Raw genomic sequence first — 19738 nt, 5'->3', positions numbered from 1 at the left:
ACACAGGATACACTTTTGAGAAATAATGAGGTGACGATGTAAACTCTCACATTAAGAGTCAGAAGTCTTCATTTGAATTAAAATCTCCTTTATAATACAAAGTAATAATTATAGCTTTCATCCTACAGAGGCACCCCTTTAAGCAGATGCTGCATCTTCTCTAACCCCAAAGAAGTATTTTACACTAAAGACTTTATACTATACCTCAACAGCCTTGAGTTCCTCCATTATTTCAGCTACTTTTGCAGGTAAAATTTTCCAGGCCTTATAACAAAACAAAACATATTTTTGATTTTTCACGTGAATGTCCATATTGGAACAAAATTATGTTAAGCAAAATACTTACAGAATAGACTGCTAAACTTACTGGTAGCTGTCGCACAATGAGATTTTCTAAGCCTGCTAGGATTTGCATTGCAGTAGCAAAATTTCTTTGTTCATAGCAGCACTTTGCTATAAGAAGGAATTTTGATAACAAGCTCACCTGCAACTGGAAAAAATATTAAGATATACTCCATATGTTAAAAGTATACTAAATGTCTATAATAAATCTATGCGAATCTATGCAATAAACTTCAATGAGGAGGAAGAAGAAGAGATAAATTTTCTTTTTGAATTTGTCATCAAAATTCTTGACTGTCGTAACGTTTCCTTTCAATATAAAGTTTACTTTTTTTCCAGCACCAAGGTGTCCTTGTTAAAGTCTGACATCTGTTCACCTCAGGCCACCCATTTCGTACATTCTTTTAGGTTTGGACACCTACTACTACAAAACTTCCAAGACATCCAACACCCTCCTTGTGACAATGAACCAAATCGTTAACTGCCCACTCACAGGTGTATCTTTAGAATATTTCTTGCACCTTTGCTACACAGCAACTCACAGAATGACAAATAAATAACCATTTCATAATTAACAATACAATAAAACAATGACCAACCTTAGATGTGTGACATGTTACGATTTCAGCAGCAACCCAAGTACTGATACTGTCTGCATTTCTTAATAATTGTAGAAGGTACTGGTCTTGTATGCACTTTGACAGAAAAAGATTACAGACTTGAAGTGAAACTGTGTCAGTAGAAACAGCTCTATGGAGAAAACAGAAAAAAAAAGCAAAACCAATTCCTGTTGACTTTAGATTTTCAAAGAAAATCTTGTTTTTGAAGATCCCAGTTTCCAACCACTTAAAATAATTTTGCCGTGCTTGCAGCCTTGATTTTATAATCTTTTACAAAGTACATAGTGAGTTAGGTTACTTTTACTTCCTTTTAATTACACGATAATTGCATGTGATTACAAGTTAAGTATTTGCATTATGTGTTTCTGTACATAAAGACACCTTCACCACATGTTACTGAATAAAACAAAACATACAATCTGACAAAAAATAAGAGCCAGAAATTAAATCAAGCCTGATACCTATTGGCCCAAACCAGTATAAACTAGCTGATTTATCCTCTGCTAACAGTCCATGAAACATGAGGTGCTCTAGATACCCATTCTTCAACCTTAGACAGAAAACTCTACTACAGGCTGGATTAAAACATTAATTACTGTTGAACAAGTAATATAAATAGGTTGGTAACCACTCTAATATCTATAGGAAAATTCACATGTATCTGTGAATACTGATTCTTCACCTAACTAACAGTACAAAAGGAACTTTGAACAGAGAGTTTGTGGAGTCTCCATCCACATTAATGGATGTATTAACAGTCTAACACAGTAAGTTATGGTGCATCAACAGAAGGGCAGTTAAAATAAGAAACTTACTTTTGGACAGCAACACTTCTGTCTTTAACACCAAGTGCTCTTGAATTGAGAAAGTGTACTGGATGACATTTATGGAATACTTCCTAAACAAAAAGAGCAAGATATATCTGTTAGATTTAGCAGTTCTTTTAAAATTGTCAGGGATAAAAATGACAGATGGTTCCCCCTGCTCCTCTTTCTTTGTCAAATTTATCAGAGGGACCACAGCCTCAGAATAGAATTAGTCATTCTAAATTTTGCTGTACAGATTTCAAGAGAAAATCAGATTATTTTAATTCACAGTCTTACAAAATAATACAAAATAAGCTTGAAACAGGGTTGGAAAATGGTAGAAGAAGGATGCCAAGTATAATGTAAGAAGATAGATATTTGTACTTGCAAGTAAACCTAGGCCTTTGTACCTGTTGCAGTAATGTCAGCTGACAACAAAGCTGTTGCACACTGTATTCTATTAAGAGATACGGTCCCACTTCATCTGCTTTAGCAAAGGAGACTGGGAATTCTTCTGTAAAACTCTTATAACGTGGCTTTGGCAAAACTGATGGAAAAGTGTACAGTCGCTCTCTCTGATTTTGTGCAACTGGTCCCACACTTTTGGGAAGCTTCCTGTTAAAGTTCTGTAGAAAAAAAAATGAAAGCTACAACTTCTCTAAAGCAAACATTATGCCTCCCCTTGATTTAACTTTCTGGAAATGCGTTGTTAGAGGAACACTTTTGTGGATGCAAAACTCTCCAGCTTATCTTCAAGGTTAAGCCAGTCACTAATTGGTTTATTCAACATTGCTATTTTAAGCTAATATGGTATGCAGTTGATGAGTCTGAGCAGGAGGTTGCCGGAACTCAATCAACAATTGGCTTTTAAAACAAACTTCTGTGTATTCAAGCTTGCTGCCATGAAGTGGTTTATATTCTGAAGTTTTACATTTTATATTTTACTTCTTACTGTCTCTTACTATTTCTCTTTTTGCTTAGAATCAACCATCCTTTTCCAAAGAAATATTTGGTTTTCCACTTTTTTCTGCTCTTTCATCTTCCAGTATTATTATGATACAGTGACAATAAAATAAGTCTATGTTTTCTAGGTTCTGCTTGCCCTTTATTGGTTGAATCCTCAGTACACTCCATGGAATTCTGCACCTGTATCAAGAGGCCGATTCTAAATTCAACTTGAACATTATTGATACATTTGACTTCTCCACGGCATCTTAGTTACTCTGTGGAAAGACCTTTTCTCAGGAAAAGTCTACTGTATGCTCCAACTTCTGGGGCTACTTTTCACTAGCACACTATGTAAACCAGTAAACACAAGCAATTTTTTGCTACAGGCTTTGAAGTTCTAGCAGGAAACCTTTCATCCCCCACTATTTTCCTATAATATATATGCTTAATAAAAAATATTAAATGTTTCACAATAGGGCAAAGGTTTCCTAGTAACTGTGAGTCACATGCTAACATCAAGGATGAAGAGTTCAACTGCTCTCAAAATTCTGATTAACTAATCTACTATCACTGAAGCAGTTGACAGGGTGCAATTAAGGCTTAAGATGACTTCCACAGTTATGTAACTGTTTAGGCCTTAGATACTTTCAAAAGAAAATCTAAAATGCAGGTACATAAATTTTACTAAATCAGGGTCTAGACCCTAAGTTGGATACTCTAGTTTTTGTTAGCAAATAATACTTGGAAATGTGCTCCATATACTGCAATCTGAAGAAAAGACCTGCCTTTCTGGAAACGTCTTCTGAGAGCTTTTTACATAGAGAATGTAATGTTTCTTTGTCCTCCTCACTCTCCTCTTCCCACTTGTCCATGCTGGAGCACTGATGAACACTACCACTTTTCCTGGCAGAAGCATCCTCAAGCAATGACAAGAAGTGCTCACTGTAGCCATTTAACGGAGCAACCTGTAAGTGCAAAAGAAGTTAGCAGAATATTGAACTCAATTTCCAATAAATTGTAAGCAAGACACAAAACACTCGTAAGATTCATGTCTGTTCAAAACCAGACATACTGAACACAGCTGGAAAAGACAGCATTATCTTTCTTTTACTTTGCTTTAATTGTAATCGGGACAGGTGTTTGTAATAACAATACTACATTCCCACCGTAACTAACTGCAACTGATTTTTCTTTTTTTTCCTTAAAGCTTTTAATGAAATTCTGATTTACCTTGGAAGAAATAAATTCTTTCAGTGTACACAAAAGATCAGTATTTGTTGCAAAGTCTATACTGTAGCAATCTTCAATCCAAGCCTGCAGGATGTAGAAACTGCGGTTACGTATTTTGGTAAGTGATGTGGAGGGATCCAGGCTTGCACTGGTGAGAAGAAAAAAAAAGCACTTCACCAAAATTGATATCCAATTCCAATTCATAAATAAATATAGAAAAAGTATTATTTGGTATTGATTGCACCATCTTAAATTCTTATGGTTTGTCTGTAGAATCCACGGCTATATGGAAAAAAAGCTGTGATTGTACTTACAACCCATGACTGAACAACAGCAAAAGTAAGACTCAGAATTCAGAAGAAAAAAAAAAGTAAGCACGTTGTTAAATATAGCATTTTCTCTAGTTTCATTCTCACTTGTCAAGAGAGTCTTACAAAAGCAAACATCAAAATTCAGTTTAATTAAGTAGTTCTTTTCAGAAACAGCTATTTGCCATTGGGGGCAAAAGTCAATTGTACTCTGACAATATTTCCCACAGGAAATTACTGTACCTGGATAATGTGCTGCTGATTCTGTCTAGAAGGAACTGCAAAAATTCTTCTTGTGTGCAGAAATAGCGAAATGTGTAGAGAAATTGCTGTACATAACCATCTAAAAATGCATTTCTGTGAAGCACAGGAAAAACTTCAGACAACAAGAACACAATTTCTTCTTGCATTAGAGTATAGCAACAGTAAAAAAATCCTCAAAACAACAAGAATTAGTAGGGATTTTATATTCTCAAGGTCTACATAAAACCTTGATTCCTTTTTATTTTCATACATAAAACATTAAAATTGCCAACATCGAGAGCATAGTTTGTTTTAGAAGTTTCTTTACTTGCAATTTTGTGAAGAATCACTTTGACATTACTATTATTATCAAAAGTTACATTCTAATTAGTACGGAAGAACATTTAATTTTCTTTTTCTATCATCTCGCTGTGTTTTTTAAAGATTTTTTATTAACATAGCATCTTAAAAAGTAGATACTGTAAGCAAGAAACTATTTTCTGCAGCTCTCATTAGAGCAGTAGTTGCTTCAATGATGCAATATACTTACTATACAGATCAAATATGAGTCCACTTTATTTTTGTTATATATGCACATACATACACACTCACTCTCAAGGTCTTAACACAGGTTAATTGTTATGTCTCCCTGATGGCTTACAGATAACCATGAAAGTTTGATTTTGATGAATGTGGAAACCCTGATTCCAAAACAATTTGTTCACTTTGAGCAAAATATTAATCACTGTGAAAAGCAGCACTCAGGATAAGTAACTGGCGCTCAGAATCAGGATGAGCTGGGAGAAGTAACTGAGAGGAAGTTGCTCCCTCTACACTGGCACAAGTCTGATGGGGTGTCTCAGACAGTTTCCATCCTTCATACTACTATGGCTCAGGTACTTTATAACAACACTGCCCTCACCCTAGTCGAAAGTTAAAGACAATCTTTGTCCCCATTTAACCCCGAGATAGGCCTGTACCTTGATCAGTCCCAGGGACTGGGGCAATAATCTGTAAAACAGAAACTAAACATTTTCACATCCAGACCCTATTAATAAAAATTATCAAATTATAAGTTCTGAAGAACTGTTATACTGCTGGCAGTAACATAAAGCCTTGACTCCATGGCAACTATCAGAGCAAAACCTCGAATAAGTAAAGGATAAAAAAATATAACATTATTAAGTTTCTACTTATTATCAAAGGCTTTGAGTTTTAATCAAATCCAAGCATAGCAGTTCAGCTTATTTCTTATCAGACTGTCTTTTTATATTTCCATGTCCATTTCTGTAAATAAGTGTCCATAGAAATACCATTAAACTTGATATAACAGAGGAGGATTTATGCAATGTTGAGTAACTAGGATTTACTATGGAGACTCCTGAATTAGTAACCCTGCCTCAACCCACTCCCAGTTAAAGATGTGTAAAGTATACTATACCTAGAATATAAATAAGCCATTAAACCAAGTGGTGTACCAGCCTGCAGAACTCTTATTCCATTTTGATTATTACAGTGGTGTTTCTCTGTGCTATAGTAAAGAAGCAATGATGACTCATCCATAGGTGTCATATCCACGGTGCCAGTTCTCCCATTGTGAATGACTGTAGGCAGCACACAGGATTCCACACCCCACTGCTCTGCATACATGATCTGCTCAAAGACGCAAAGCCATGAAAAGATAAAATGAAGGAAAATAAAGAGGACAGTCCACATAAAATGCAGTCAACTCAACTTCAAGCCAAATCACATTGCATACAATCAGGTTTTTTTTCCGTTTTAAACAATACTGGTAGCAATTACCTTTATTTCAATAGTTCTTTTAGATACTACCTAATTTGGCACTCTGACACAAAACATTTCACATTTCATATACTGACTTGAATAGCCAACTACACTAATGCAGTAATTAAATGACAAATGAAACAGGAAGAAAACCCAAAGTATGACTTGCCTGCACATATTTTTTCACCAGTTCAAGAAACTGCACTTTTGATTTCATCTCCTGTAGCTGTCCTCTCAACTTGGGCAACATAGATTTAGTTTCAGGACCTTTAGATTTAAAATACAGTGTGAGAACATCAACGATTTTGATTTACAGAAAAAGTCCTTACAAGTACTACGCACCCATTTAACTACTGGCAAGTTGTGGTTATCTTACCTTTGCTTCTTCTTTCTTTCTGCAACAGTTTCTGGTAAAACTTGATGGTCTTTCTGTAATTTTTTGTCTCCATCATTAGCAATTGTTCTAGTTCCTATTTAAAGAGAAAAAAGGATTCTTATCAGAATGGTAAATGCAAGGTTCTAGCAGGAAACTGAAGTTTTAGGAGCAAATCATTTTATTCAGAAAAAGAACATGCAAACAGACAAGAATATGATATTAATGAGGAAAACCACCCATGCTTACAGGCTGGTTACAGCAGGCATCACCTGGCCCCAGAAAAGCATTAGCTATGCCACAGTTAAGAACTTAAGAACTGGAGCTGGTTTGGGTATGACGAGATGGTGTTGAAGTTTGTCTGAATCTGTTTATATAAATATGTCTTTAGTTATAATTGCACTTACTTGGTTGTTTTCAAGAGCATTTTTAAAAGTTACACTTAAGAGTCATTGCAGAATTAAAAGTGATGGGTTTGGAAGTCAATGCAGACCCCAGAAATGCTCTGGTAAACACCTGACCTATTTGCAGTAAGAACTGAATGTTTGACTGAAAGCAATGGTTTCCAAACAAGTATAATTATGTCCTATTATACAATCAAGTCAGAAGGCAGACAGGAGAGCTGTTCTATAAATACACATAAATTTTCAAGTTCAGCTTACACGTTTTATATTTATGCATTTTACATAATTAAAAAAAACCAACTCAATTTCTATATGATTATGAGTAACTTAAGCAATGGATAGAAACAAAAGTATACCAGGCTTCTCACAATAACATCAAATTTAATGTAAACATCTATATTTGTTTGCATATCAAAGGTTTCATTATTTTACCAACCAATGAAAATGGGCCATCCACTTTGGTTTCAGCTTCTTATTTATTATGAAACAAAACCCATGATGTGTGGTGTTTTATAAAAAGTGGTGGCTTTTGCACTTGGGTCCTAAGCTAACTACCAGTGACCCAGTTATATGAAACAGCATTTTAAATGGAGTAAGTTCACTGCAGCAGACAGAACTCCCACAAGCAGAGTGATCAACAAACACATAGCTCAGAGCCAATATATCAAACAACAGATCGGTAAATAGGTTAGCTTTAATGGGACGGACCTAGTAGAAATTAATTTGAGTTTGAGAAAAACCTGTTACTTTTTTTTCAGAAAACCTCAAAAGGTTTAGCAACACAGTTCATTAGCAGCAAGAGTCACAAAAGCCCTGTGGATTTTTAAAAGACTTACCACTACACAGGCATCACACAAAGAATACAGAAAGCAGAGAAAAGCTATTATCCAGATTCTGGATTGGAAGCCATTTGCTTTTACTTAACAGTTTGGTTTTGTTTCCTCAACTAAAGTGAAACCAAGTTTATTAATAGACTATGAACATAGAAAGGGAATCAGGAAGAGTGACCACTTTCTAATACTTGGAATCTGATGGACAGAAGTGGGTTATCCCCTAAATAACTTCAGGTGAGCAGCAACGAAGTCAGTAGCAAATACCCAGTCTATTCCACAACAGCTTCCATTTTAGGTAGGTCTAGAATACACAATTTCAGAGAAGCTGTACAGGGAACAAAGTCTAGGGAAATTTACCTCGTAAATATTCAAATTTCAATCTGTCCTTGAAGTGTAAGTTCTTTACATGCTAAAAGGTGGCTCCGCCAAAGGATGCAGAGTATTGGCAGGTGGGAAAGGAAAGGAGAAAAGCAACAGGAAAGGGAAAGTGAAGGCCAGAATATGCAAAACTTGCACTAGAGACCTTATAGTCACAGCTTGGGTGAACCCAAGTTTGATGGAGAATCTAGCAAGTAGCTTATGAGATCTGAGGGATTTGAGGCTGCAGGAGAACTGAAAGCAAGTTTATCAGACTACAGAATAAAAGCTCATTTCATTGTGGGGGCAGACTTGCATGTCATCCCAGAGAAATTACAGCCCTGGTAGCTGCCTTCTCTTCCTCTTCTGCAAGGACTTAAGTTTGCTTTGCCGGGACGTGCTCTCTATGAGGGTACAAAATCAGCAGCTCCTGGACTAGAAGTGATATGAGGCAGGGGACATATATACTTGCTCGCCTAAGGACCAGTTTATAAATGTAGATAACCTTTATTTACTTTAAGAACCACAATGAACTATCTGAGAAGCACCTACACAGTAAAGCATTAGCTATTTTTATGACATTTGAAAGCATCACATGGATCCATAAATATTTCATTTTTTATGCTAGCTATTTCACATTCCTTCCAAACATAAGAGTACATATTACCATTTTTTTGAGTCATAATAGGTTGATTAATCCTATTGTTAGTGTTGCTAATCATATAACAAATGTTTCACTTTTTGCATCTTATTAATTCCCAACATATCTCAAGTGCAGATATCAACAGGTTCCAGTAGAAAAATAGAAAACGTAATAATTTTTATGGCAGAATATTTAATTCTACCATAAATACACTTATATATTCTGGTACTCAGAGTTTCTCAGAACCAGCGTGTTCTTAAACCTACTTATAGTTATGCAAAATTACAAGAAACTAAATAAATTTAATTGCATTTAATTTTAGAAGATATTTTAGGGTAAAGAAACATTTGAATCCTATGACTACTTTCACTGGAGAGGTAAGTGTATTAATGAGATGTATGTCTCCAAAACTGTGATGTGTTTTACAGTTAGATTGTCATTCAGTACTCAGTTCCAGCTTCAGACTAGACCTGAACTGACTTAGCAGATGCATAGCTATTCCTGTGGAAGTGCCACTACATCAGGACAAATGTAATCACGCACAAATGTTTTAACCATCTTTAAATATTCAACTCTTAGAAATAGTAACACCTAAATGCTGCTTTAGCATGCTTTACCACAAAGCTGTAGAATCAGCTCATCTTTAATGCTGATTTCTTAAAAATCTGACAAAGGCCTGGGTCAAAAACTAGGTTGATATAATCCGTGTCAGACAATGAGAACTAGACTACCGCTAATCAAAAAACTATTTTCTGAAATAAAACTGGTTAATAGATGCCTTAAACAGGGAAAGATAAGTTGGAGACAAACAGCTCCACCTTGCAAGAGAGGCAACAACTTTCCTCCAGCAACTCAAACCATCTTCCTGCTCCAAATAGCCACTTAGAAGCCTTTATTTGGACTTTGTAGTCCTTCTGGACTGGACACGAGACACATGTTTTCTCCAGTAGTTTTTACAGTGAGAAGCTGGCTACTAGAATAATTACCTTTTAAGGCTTCTACTTTGGCAGAAAACTCATTTTAATTTTTACACTGAATCTATTTTATTTTCTCAGTATTTTGTTTCAGACAGTGCATCATTGCTTCAAAATTTGCACAGCTCTCATTCATTGTTTACACATTAACAATGTTAGGTTTCATAAATGTCAGTGATTAATGACCATATTTATTTTCTAAATAACATGTATTCCAAGTATAACACATAACTGTTCATATTATCAAATAAAACAAGCTGAAAGTACTTTACTATATAAATACATGTCTGCTATATCCAAGTACAACAACACACAAGGACTTACAAATGTTAAATCCTATCCCTATCAATGGAACCACAAACATCCAGAGTGTTCAAAATGAGATATGAAGTGGCCTCTGCCAGCTGCTGGTACAGAGATTAAAATCATGCTATACATTTTCAGAGTAGATTTGTAGTGTTTGGTTTGATGAATCAGGCAGCAGAGAGCAGAGGGTAGGTGGGTAGAGCTGCTTAACACCTACGTGTTGACAATTGATTGTCTTATAGCTAAGAACTACTGTCACCTGACTGCTGCAATAGCAGAAAGATAAAATTCAGTTTCATATTTTTACCCCATCATTTTTATATATATTGATCAGTTAAAACTTGGACAGTTCATCTTGTTTCAACAACACTTTCAATAGTTTATTTCAGAAATTGTGATGACTGATGGAGTCTGGAAAAATAACATGATTTTAGAAAGGTTTTCTTTGCTCAGATTAAATGTTCAAAGATTGCTGCAATTGGAGCATTAAGATTCTGTGAGTTTATTTTAAATGCATATGGAAGAAGCTGGGTTTCACAGAAAGTTACTGTTGTGGTAACATCAGCAGAAAGGTTAAAGTTGTTGATAATGGTAGTGAAAGAAAACGAAATAGTCATGGGACCAAAAAGTAACTGATATTTTAAACTATCTTCTGTTGAATTTACAGTAACAAGACACTTTAAAAACATTTTTAATAAAAAAAATTAAAGAACATTTAATACAATGTTATTAGAAATACTTTTAAGACCATATACCTGAATATTCTAGTATACCAAGACTTCTTTATATAAAAAGCACAAAAGAGAATATCTGCATATACACGCTTTTTTGTGAGAATTAACTTTTCTTTTGCAATGTGTTCAAAATGTTTCTATGCTGTACAAGTATATTTAATCTTCTTTTAGCCTTCTCTGAAGAAAATGGTGGAATATAAACTGAATATCATAACTTAAGATCACATTTTGTAGCTACATTCCTTGTAACTTGGATACAAGGGACTGCAAAAATTAGGAGACTACTTCCATAAGATACCAAGCTTCTAATGTCTGCAAATAATTATTTTATTCTAGTTTTTCTGCTTGGCCTCATATGCAGTCTGGATCACATATATTATTTCAGTATTTCTAAGATGGGATAAGATTAAAGTCTAATTTTTCTCCAGCTATTAAGATTTCACACTCATTTTAGATAACACAAGGAAGATTAGTTCACTTATCTTCAGAGTAGTATGCACCTTTTTCAGCTATTAGAATGTTTGTTCTCTCGCTCTCTCAATGAACTGTTTACTAATTGCTAAACTGAATTAATTTCACTTTGTTTCAATAGCAATATTCCCTCCGGTGGAATGTACTGGACACAAACACAATATAATGTTCTACAAATACCTCATGACTATTTTCCTCCCAGCTTCCTGTATGATTGTTGGGTTCTTATGCATTAATGCATATAAGTAGCAATGTATAATAGTATGGATTAATTTCATAAGCAAATTCCAAACCAGACTGTAAGCACTGTAAATCTTGCTTCATTTTTGCTGCATGCCTGTTAAACAGGGAAAACAGTTGCCAAGAACTCAGAAATAATTCATCCTTTTGGATTGCACTAAATTGCTAAGTAGTCTGCAAAATCCCAAAGTAAAAAAGACTGCCTGTTGAAGCAGAAAAATCTATTTAGATGCTTATGAAAACTCCTTACTCATGAAAATATGTTCTTCAGTCAAGGATTAGTCCTTCAAATAAGGGAGATTATGTGCATGCATTTTTCTCTAGCTGGCATGCTTACACAGGATTAAACAGACCTATTGGATTAGAAATAGGAATTTTTGAGTAGATAGCAATTTATGAGAGTGACAGTCCTAAAAACTTATTTTCTTAAATTTTATTTGATTTTTTTGTTTGTTTGTTTTACATAATCCAATAGTAGGTCAAGTTTTTCATACTATTTTCTCCTATAGACTCACACCTGAACATTAAAGAGCCCAAAACCCAAAAAAAGTAGAACATCCTCAGTGATTCAGACTTTAACCTGCTTAATAACAGAAAAATAATTATGTTTTCTTATTGAAAACTAAAGTGAGGTCACAAAAGAATGTACATAGATCCATTGGGATTTAAACTGGTTATCTGGAAACAAAGAAGTCCAGACTGTGTTCTCACCTGGTCAGTTCTACTTCGTCAAGCTCACTTAAAAAACAAAGCTACAAGTTGAACTAACTACCCACAGTAAGGAAATCTACAAGAGCTATGCAACTCCTGTTTCATCTTTATTTATTACGTATCTGGCAGAAACAATAAGGATACACAAACTAGACAGCTAACCATTCTAGCGGACACAAAAAGATTTCAGGTGTCCCTATACTAACAGGTCTTTCAGTATTAATAATTAATTTACTTAATTTTTTCCCTTTCCTTCCCATTAACCACCCCCAACTATGTAGATTGCTACAGTTTCATGTATCATCCTTACTCTGCGGCTTTGTACTTGAAATATAATGAAGCTTGTTATCGATATATACACAAATATAAAAAAATTAAGTAAACGTCATCAATATGATCTTTAAGGGAATGTGAGACCTTGTGTAATCTCAAACAACCCACCCTCTTACTCACGCTCCCTCAGCTGTTTAAAAGGCATAAGGGTGCATTCATCATGATCACTGGTCATCTTCAAGAGAAGACACAAGCACATTATTGCCATTCTACTGGCAAATGGTGAGAAGCTGCCAGAGAAATCACTGTGACTCAGGAAAATGATTCAGAGCATGTGACAAGGAGGCCCTGGTTGAAAGCCTATGATACACATCAGCCACAACCATTCTTAGCTCTTTTCTATAACGTTACCAGCATGGGGCTGGTGCATACGGCACATGGTACTTTTCCAGTCAACTTCAGGAAGAGAAGATGGGTTGTAGGTCAGTGATTATCAATTCCATGTCAGTGTTCTTTATTTTGGAATACTACCCTTACCCCATGTTATTGATAAGACATCACGAATTTTGAGGATTTAAAAATATGTAAGAGTATTTAAAAGATGAAAAGGGGTTTCAACTCTCTATAAAACAATAAATATTATCATGTTTAACCAGCAAGTAAAGAGGTATCTTAATGATTTAAAATCAATGTACTCACCACTTTTTTAGCATCTATATTTTGTGACTCACTTGATTTCTGCTTTCCAAGGATTTTCACGTAACTATGAACTTCTGAATCAAAGCATTCAGCTCCATAAAATGCACTGCTCCAGCCAGGACTACAGCTATGAAAGTCAGGTAGACTGGGAGACACAAGGTAGCTGTTTCCAGCTACCTTTATTATGGTCTTTTCCTCTGGCTCTGTATTTTCTTCTGCAAAGCCTGGACCGATACAACAGCCGCTGCTTTGTAAACATTGCCCTTTTTTTTCTTTAGGGGTAGTATCCTGTCGCTTCAATTCTTTTTTGAAATTAACCGAAGATGACTCATCAGAATTCATTTCAGTTAATGATGTATTTATTTTAGGCTCAGCCTTCACATCAAGGGTCGCTTCCCCTTCTCCTAAAGAGGGTATATGGGGGGGAAAGAAATAATGGTCATGTGCTGTGATGACTGCTTTGTCAAACTTAAACACTACATAATTTAAACATACAAAATACAGTTACAAAACTACCTGTGCCTTCTAACAGTAGTGTTAGATGCTTATTTTTAGCTCTGTGTTTTCTTTTTCCCAATGACACATTGTAAAATGCTAAAGGTCAAAGACATTTCAGAACTATTAAACTTTGGTCAATATATTTCTAGAAACTATGAAATACATTCTGCACATATACAACAAACATTTAAACAAAGCATAGTACAGAAGCTTTAAAACAGAACTGAAATATGTCAGACCTGTGCATGCCTTAGTAAAACGCTTAGGTCTTGAGGGTTTTTCCATCCATAAGTACTGAAGGTTTTATTCCATACACACAGGGCATGAATACTTGATACAACCAAAGAGGGCATAGATATTAGACTTTCTAGTCCTGCAGGACCTGCTCCCTTGAGCTATAATGGGACTTCTTTGCAGTTATAAGAGCTACTACCAACCTTGAGGGACTGAGGTGACAGTCAAAGATTGGTATGATGTTGACAGGAGCTTTTATGCCTGCCAGAAGTTTCCCTTTTCACTTGAGCAACACTCCAGGGCTTAGATATGCCACCTTGGAGACAAACAGACCTAAATTACTGGTGCAAAGAAATCATATACCCCAGAGGAAAGTCTGGCTCTACATTTGCAGTCATTCTGAGCCAAAATGGAAAATTTTATCACAGAACAACAGCAATGAAGTGCAAACTTACAAATTCATATTTTGCCACAAAAGTTAACAATGTAGGGGCATAACCCATTATGTAAAAACCACATAATTTAACTTTTCTCAAAACAAAGAGGTAACCAAATTTAAATGCTGAAACTTGGCTGAACTATCTTGAAAAAATAATGAAATACAACAGCAACCAAATACAATCTGCCCATGAATACACCAAGCCCAGAAAGGGTAATGGTTTTGTTACGATGATGGGATTTACCAGTCTCAGATCAGTTTTGAGTTCAGTTACTGAAAGATGGACTGCTTTCTAAACCTTCAATCACAAACTATGCCAGGAAAATGCAAAACCCGTACTGAAGAAGTGCAAATGAAAAATCCACTATTACAACCTCTGTGGCTGGCCTGACATGGTGTCCTGTAGCCAAGTTTGTGATCAAAAGGGAAAACTATCTTGATCAGCAAATTATTTGACCCAATGTTCATCTTGCTATCTATTTTTAAAAAGGCACTGCAGTGGATGGAATAGGGAATTCATACGAGATAGGTAAAGATTATCATTTTTGCCTGTTTGTGGAAGAACTTTGGATGAATAGTTAAAACTACCCATTTAAATCTAAAAGCAATTGACTTTCTAGATTTCTGCACAATTCCCTTCACCAGAATTTGTAAATAATTTTATTGTAACACCATTTTTTAATTTTAATACATTTTATTTATTTTACTGCCTAATTTTGTTTTAATTCTGATAAGGGAAAAAAGAAGGACCGTATCTGTTGCACAGTCATTATTCTATCAGTCCTCAGCTTCTTCAGTAACACCTAAGAAGTCAGAAGCATTTTCTAAAGCTCTCCTCTTTGCTTAGCTAAGCTTGGATCTGACTCACTACGACTGTCCCCTTCCCTCTCCCTACTTTAAAGCATTCCACTAGAACATCTCCTGAAAGAACACAAGAAAACCACATGTAGCAGTTAGGATTTTGGGAGCTTTTCAACAGACACATCTGTGTAAATAAAAGTAAGTAAAAGTAAATAAAACAGGCATCTCATTCAATGACACTTGGTCATACGTAAGCTTCACATAGAAGACAAAAGGTCCCCAAGGCATTGATAATGTTTAGATTCACTGATAATGTTCACAAATGCTAAGGTGCTTTCCTGAAGACAGACTCAAAGTGCTAGTCTCAAAACTTGTGTCATTGATAGATTCCAACCACACAAAAATCATTAAGTCCTTTCTCACCCTCTGTCTGATCACTGCTTGTTAAAAAGCTATCAGATTTCTTCAGATCTTGGAATACTATGCCACACTTCGGATCACATGCCTCAGTTATGCTGAAAATACAAGAAGATTAGGAAAAAATAATGTTTCATATATTTTTATACTTACAGCAGTTGAATGAGATCTTACAAATGGCTACCGTGTATGTAAAGGGTGTCATAGAATTTATCTACCTCCTGAAGTTTGCACATTCAGCTTCAGTTGTTATTTTACAAGAAAAAAAAAATGCTAAAATGGACATTAAAGTGCACTGAGTAAGATATAGAGATCTTCCTCTACAGCATTTGGCAAAATTCCAACAGAAGTATCAGAACACATACCAACAAGAAGTACAATTCCAGGCATAACTTAGAGTGCAAATTACTGTAATGGGTTTTTCACTTAGGATTTCACCTCTGTGTAACAGTCTGACTCTAAGTCACCTCAATTAAGAACATTCACTAAGTTAAGTCAAAGAAGGTAACAATTAAAAACTGCTCCATTCTTTGTTAAAGAATGCTAGGTAAGCAACATTTCAGAGATATTCTGAGGCAATTTGTGCATGTGATCTAAAAGCTAGACCTATATTTTCATACTGCACAGTAAATTATGAATTCCTTTTCACTTCTGGTTTCAAAATCTTTACTTTGTAACAACGAAGCTGGTGAAGGGGCTGGAGAACAGGCCTTATGAGGAATGGCTGAGAGAGCTGGGGTTGTTTAGCCTGGAGAAGAGGAGGCTGAGGGGAGACCTCATTGCTCTCTACAACTACCTGAAAGGACGTTGTAGAGAGGAGGGTGATGGCCTCTTCTCCCAAGTGACAGGGGACAAGACAAGAGGGAATGGCCTCAAGCTCCGCCAGGGGAGGTTTAGGCTGGACGTTAGGAAAAAATTCTTCACAGAAAGGGTCATTGGGCACTGGAACAGGCTACCCAGGGAGGTGGTTGATTCACCTTCCCTGGAGGTGTTTAAGGCACGGGTGGACGAGGTGCTAAGGGGCATGGTTTAGTGTTTGATAGGAATGGTTGGACTCGATGATCCAGTGGGTCTCTTCCTACCTGGTTATTCTATGATTCTATGAAAAAATCATATTGTGGATGACCACTTCATTCATGCCAGTAACTGAGCTACAGTAGCTCAAGTTTCCCTATATAACATTCAGTTCTGGGGTATTAAGAACCTAACCTTCGATCAGTTTTCAGTGGCTCCTTAAAAATCCCCACACAAATGGGAAATAGGCCAGCAGCATGTCAGGATCTGATATCTGCAGGTTGTAGCCTGTTCTCTCTAAAACCGGCTGTAAGGATAATGCATCTTTTAACACTGAAGTTTCTGTAGCCGTATCTACCAAGGTTCTTTGTCAAAACTTCAAATTTGCAGTTCCAGACCATGACAGACAAAGAAAACATACATAACTTCCACATATAAATTGATTACTGTTTACGACAGCCTTCAATAAGTATTTTTTATAAGTATGTTGCATTTGGATGCCGAAATAAAACAAAAATATTTTTATTATTTTTCTCACTTAACAGGCTACTTACAAAGGATCACCAGAAGGAACATTGAGTCAAACTAAATCAGTTAAGTAAAACATTTCTAGCAAAGCTAAATTAATTTCCTTGTTCATAGTTGTGAATACAACAAAAGGATCTATAAAGACCTAAACTCAAATAGAATAAGCAAATTGAATAGTAGGAACAACATATTTCGCTCCTGAGTGAACAGCATCTTTCTGATGAGACTATGAAATTCTCCACCAATGATTGAAAACAATATTGATTAGAATTAGGTCTCTATCATTCAGCCATCCTAAGCTTAAGAGGAAATATTTTCTGCTAAGCCATTAAGCACTACTGGCTATAGGGAAGGCCATGAAGTATCTAATAGACTGGTAAATTAATAGCTGGGAGGAAATCAGTAAAGATACCTGAAGAGCAGCAGCATATCCATTCCTGCTTCTAGGAATTTGGGAGAAAAACATTAAATTTAACTCTAAGATGGAAAAAGTTCAAACCGCCTACCTTAAATGTGAAGGTCTTTCTCCAGTTACTACCTGATAGAGATTCTCCAATAATTTTTCATCCCAGTAGAGGTCACAAAACTTCTCACAAATTGTATCAGAGAACACACCGAACTTAATTTCCTTTAAGTTTAAAATGAAGTTACCTAGTTAAAAAAATAAACAAACAAAAAAGACATTACTAACAATATTCTTACACATCAATGATATTAATATACAGAAGAAAATGTACATACCCATATCAAAAACTTCAACTCCATTCTCTAGATAGCCATCAAATGCAAACTCCTCTAGTATAAGATGAACCACTTTCTGTAGCAAAGTGTCACTTGCGTTGTTCTGCTGGGGCAGGACTTCAGTGTCAAAAGGATGAGAATTGTCTTGATTCATTGAGGTACGTGGTGCGTGTTCTTGTTCAGTGAAAATATTCTCTGCGCTGGTACAAACCTCAATTTCTTGACAGTTGGTTTGAGTAACTGGATTGCTTTTATCAATCTTGTTTTGTGTATTAGTAGTCTCACAGTTTTGCCCTTTGCAAAGGGGGGCATGATTTTCTGCTTGTGCATTCATTTTATAATTTGCAATAGTACTTGAAAGTAGCACTGGCAAACTATGATAGCAATCATAAGCAATTCTTGAACGAAGAGGTTTATTTGGTATTTGCTCTGATACAGCTAAATGTACTGGCACAAATGTCAAAACTCTTTTCTCTGAGTCCTGTTTGAGAATGATGTTATTTATATGAAGAAAACTAGGAGATGTAGGGCAAGCTAAGGAGCTTGAAGGAACTTCAGATAAAACACTCTTTTTCTGTAGAATATGTGAGGAATCAGATGGTGATGGTAATGTAACTATAGAACCAAAAGTGTTGCCTGATTTTTGCGCTTCTGAAGATTTCTGGGATGAGTGGCCTGGAACTTGTAAATCACACTCAGGTATTTCAAGTGCAGTTTCAACAACACCTGCTTCCTCAGTAACATAACTTTTAGGGTCTTCTATATATCCTGATTTGTTGTGGTCAATGTGTTTTTCTTTTCTCGTTTCTTTCTCAAATTGCTCAGAAACTGGTATGTGAACTTGTCTGAAAAAGAACAAAGAATTTTGAGGACAATTCCAGTAGATTTAAAAATGAAGACTTAACTTTAACTTATTTTGCTTTAGGATATACTAACTTTGTTATATTTGCATTTTGTTGTAGAATAATAGGCTTAAAGTGAGTTGCAGGAGAGGTGAATGCAACAGGTAATGTAGCTTTCTCACAGTTTAGAGATATCTGGCATGGTACTGGTCCTTTAACTGCTACAAGTTTACTTTCACTGGAAATAGGCACAAATCCTAAAGAGAAAAACACAGTTAGAAAGATGAAAAACATGTAAAATATAAATGCAAGGTAAATAACAATCAATTAAACCAGAAAAAATAATTGTGTATCTGACTGAGAAAATTTTACATGGAGAACTGACCTAGAGAATACTACAACAAAGTAAACCTATCAGAGTCTAACTGCTTACCTAGACTTGACTCTGAAGGGTCCATTTCATGGGTGTCATTTTTAAATTTGAAAGCAACATGATCTTGAGAAGAGATTACTTCTTCCTCAACAGCCTAACAATAAAAATTAAAGTCCAAACTTAATTTATTAGCATTTTTGTTCAAAATCTGCTAAGCACATTACTTAAAAAGGCAAACAAAACAACAACAAGCCCAACCCCATATAAACCTAGAGTTTTAGGACTTTACATTTCCATAATCTGCAAAGCAGTAACCTAGTCATGCTGAGGTACAGAATTAAAACGAATGACACCAAACTCTAAGGAACAGGAGAACTGTTTGGAAAGCTTGTTAACCCTCTGTTTTAAATCAGAACTTTTAGATAATCAAAGTTTTGAACAAAGTCAGTTCCATGGACTGACTGAACGCTGTGTCAATTACATGGTAAAATCTTCTGTTCTGATAAGACAGTCAGTAAATGAAAGTCAGTTTATGAAATTAAGCTTATGAA

General features: G+C 35.5%; 1 protein-coding gene across 1 annotated transcript in view; it reads right to left on the bottom strand.

Annotated features, from left to right (window-relative positions):
• Nucleotides 1–19738, bottom strand: part of KNDC1 (kinase non-catalytic C-lobe domain containing 1) — a 61616-nt gene that overhangs the window by 2090 nt on the left and 39788 nt on the right. Inside the window, exons 12-28 of the mRNA XM_069863873.1 lie at nt 19248–19341; nt 18909–19071; nt 17973–18817; nt 17738–17882; nt 15696–15787; nt 13301–13704; nt 6659–6752; nt 6452–6549; nt 5939–6150; nt 4498–4611; nt 3947–4094; nt 3502–3681; nt 2179–2394; nt 1778–1860; nt 942–1092; nt 368–490; nt 205–264 (exon numbers count right to left, since the gene is read on the bottom strand). Of these exons, the coding sequence (XP_069719974.1) occupies nt 205–264; nt 368–490; nt 942–1092; nt 1778–1860; nt 2179–2394; nt 3502–3681; nt 3947–4094; nt 4498–4611; nt 5939–6150; nt 6452–6549; nt 6659–6752; nt 13301–13704; nt 15696–15787; nt 17738–17882; nt 17973–18817; nt 18909–19071; nt 19248–19341 (3222 nt within the window). The remainder of the gene's footprint in view (nt 1–204; nt 265–367; nt 491–941; nt 1093–1777; nt 1861–2178; nt 2395–3501; nt 3682–3946; nt 4095–4497; nt 4612–5938; nt 6151–6451; nt 6550–6658; nt 6753–13300; nt 13705–15695; nt 15788–17737; nt 17883–17972; nt 18818–18908; nt 19072–19247; nt 19342–19738) is intronic.

Source organism: Phaenicophaeus curvirostris, chromosome 9, assembly GCF_032191515.1.
Source record: "Phaenicophaeus curvirostris isolate KB17595 chromosome 9, BPBGC_Pcur_1.0, whole genome shotgun sequence".
NCBI lineage: Eukaryota > Metazoa > Chordata > Aves > Cuculiformes > Cuculidae > Phaenicophaeus > Phaenicophaeus curvirostris.
This window is presented reverse-complemented; position numbering and strand designations above follow the sequence as displayed.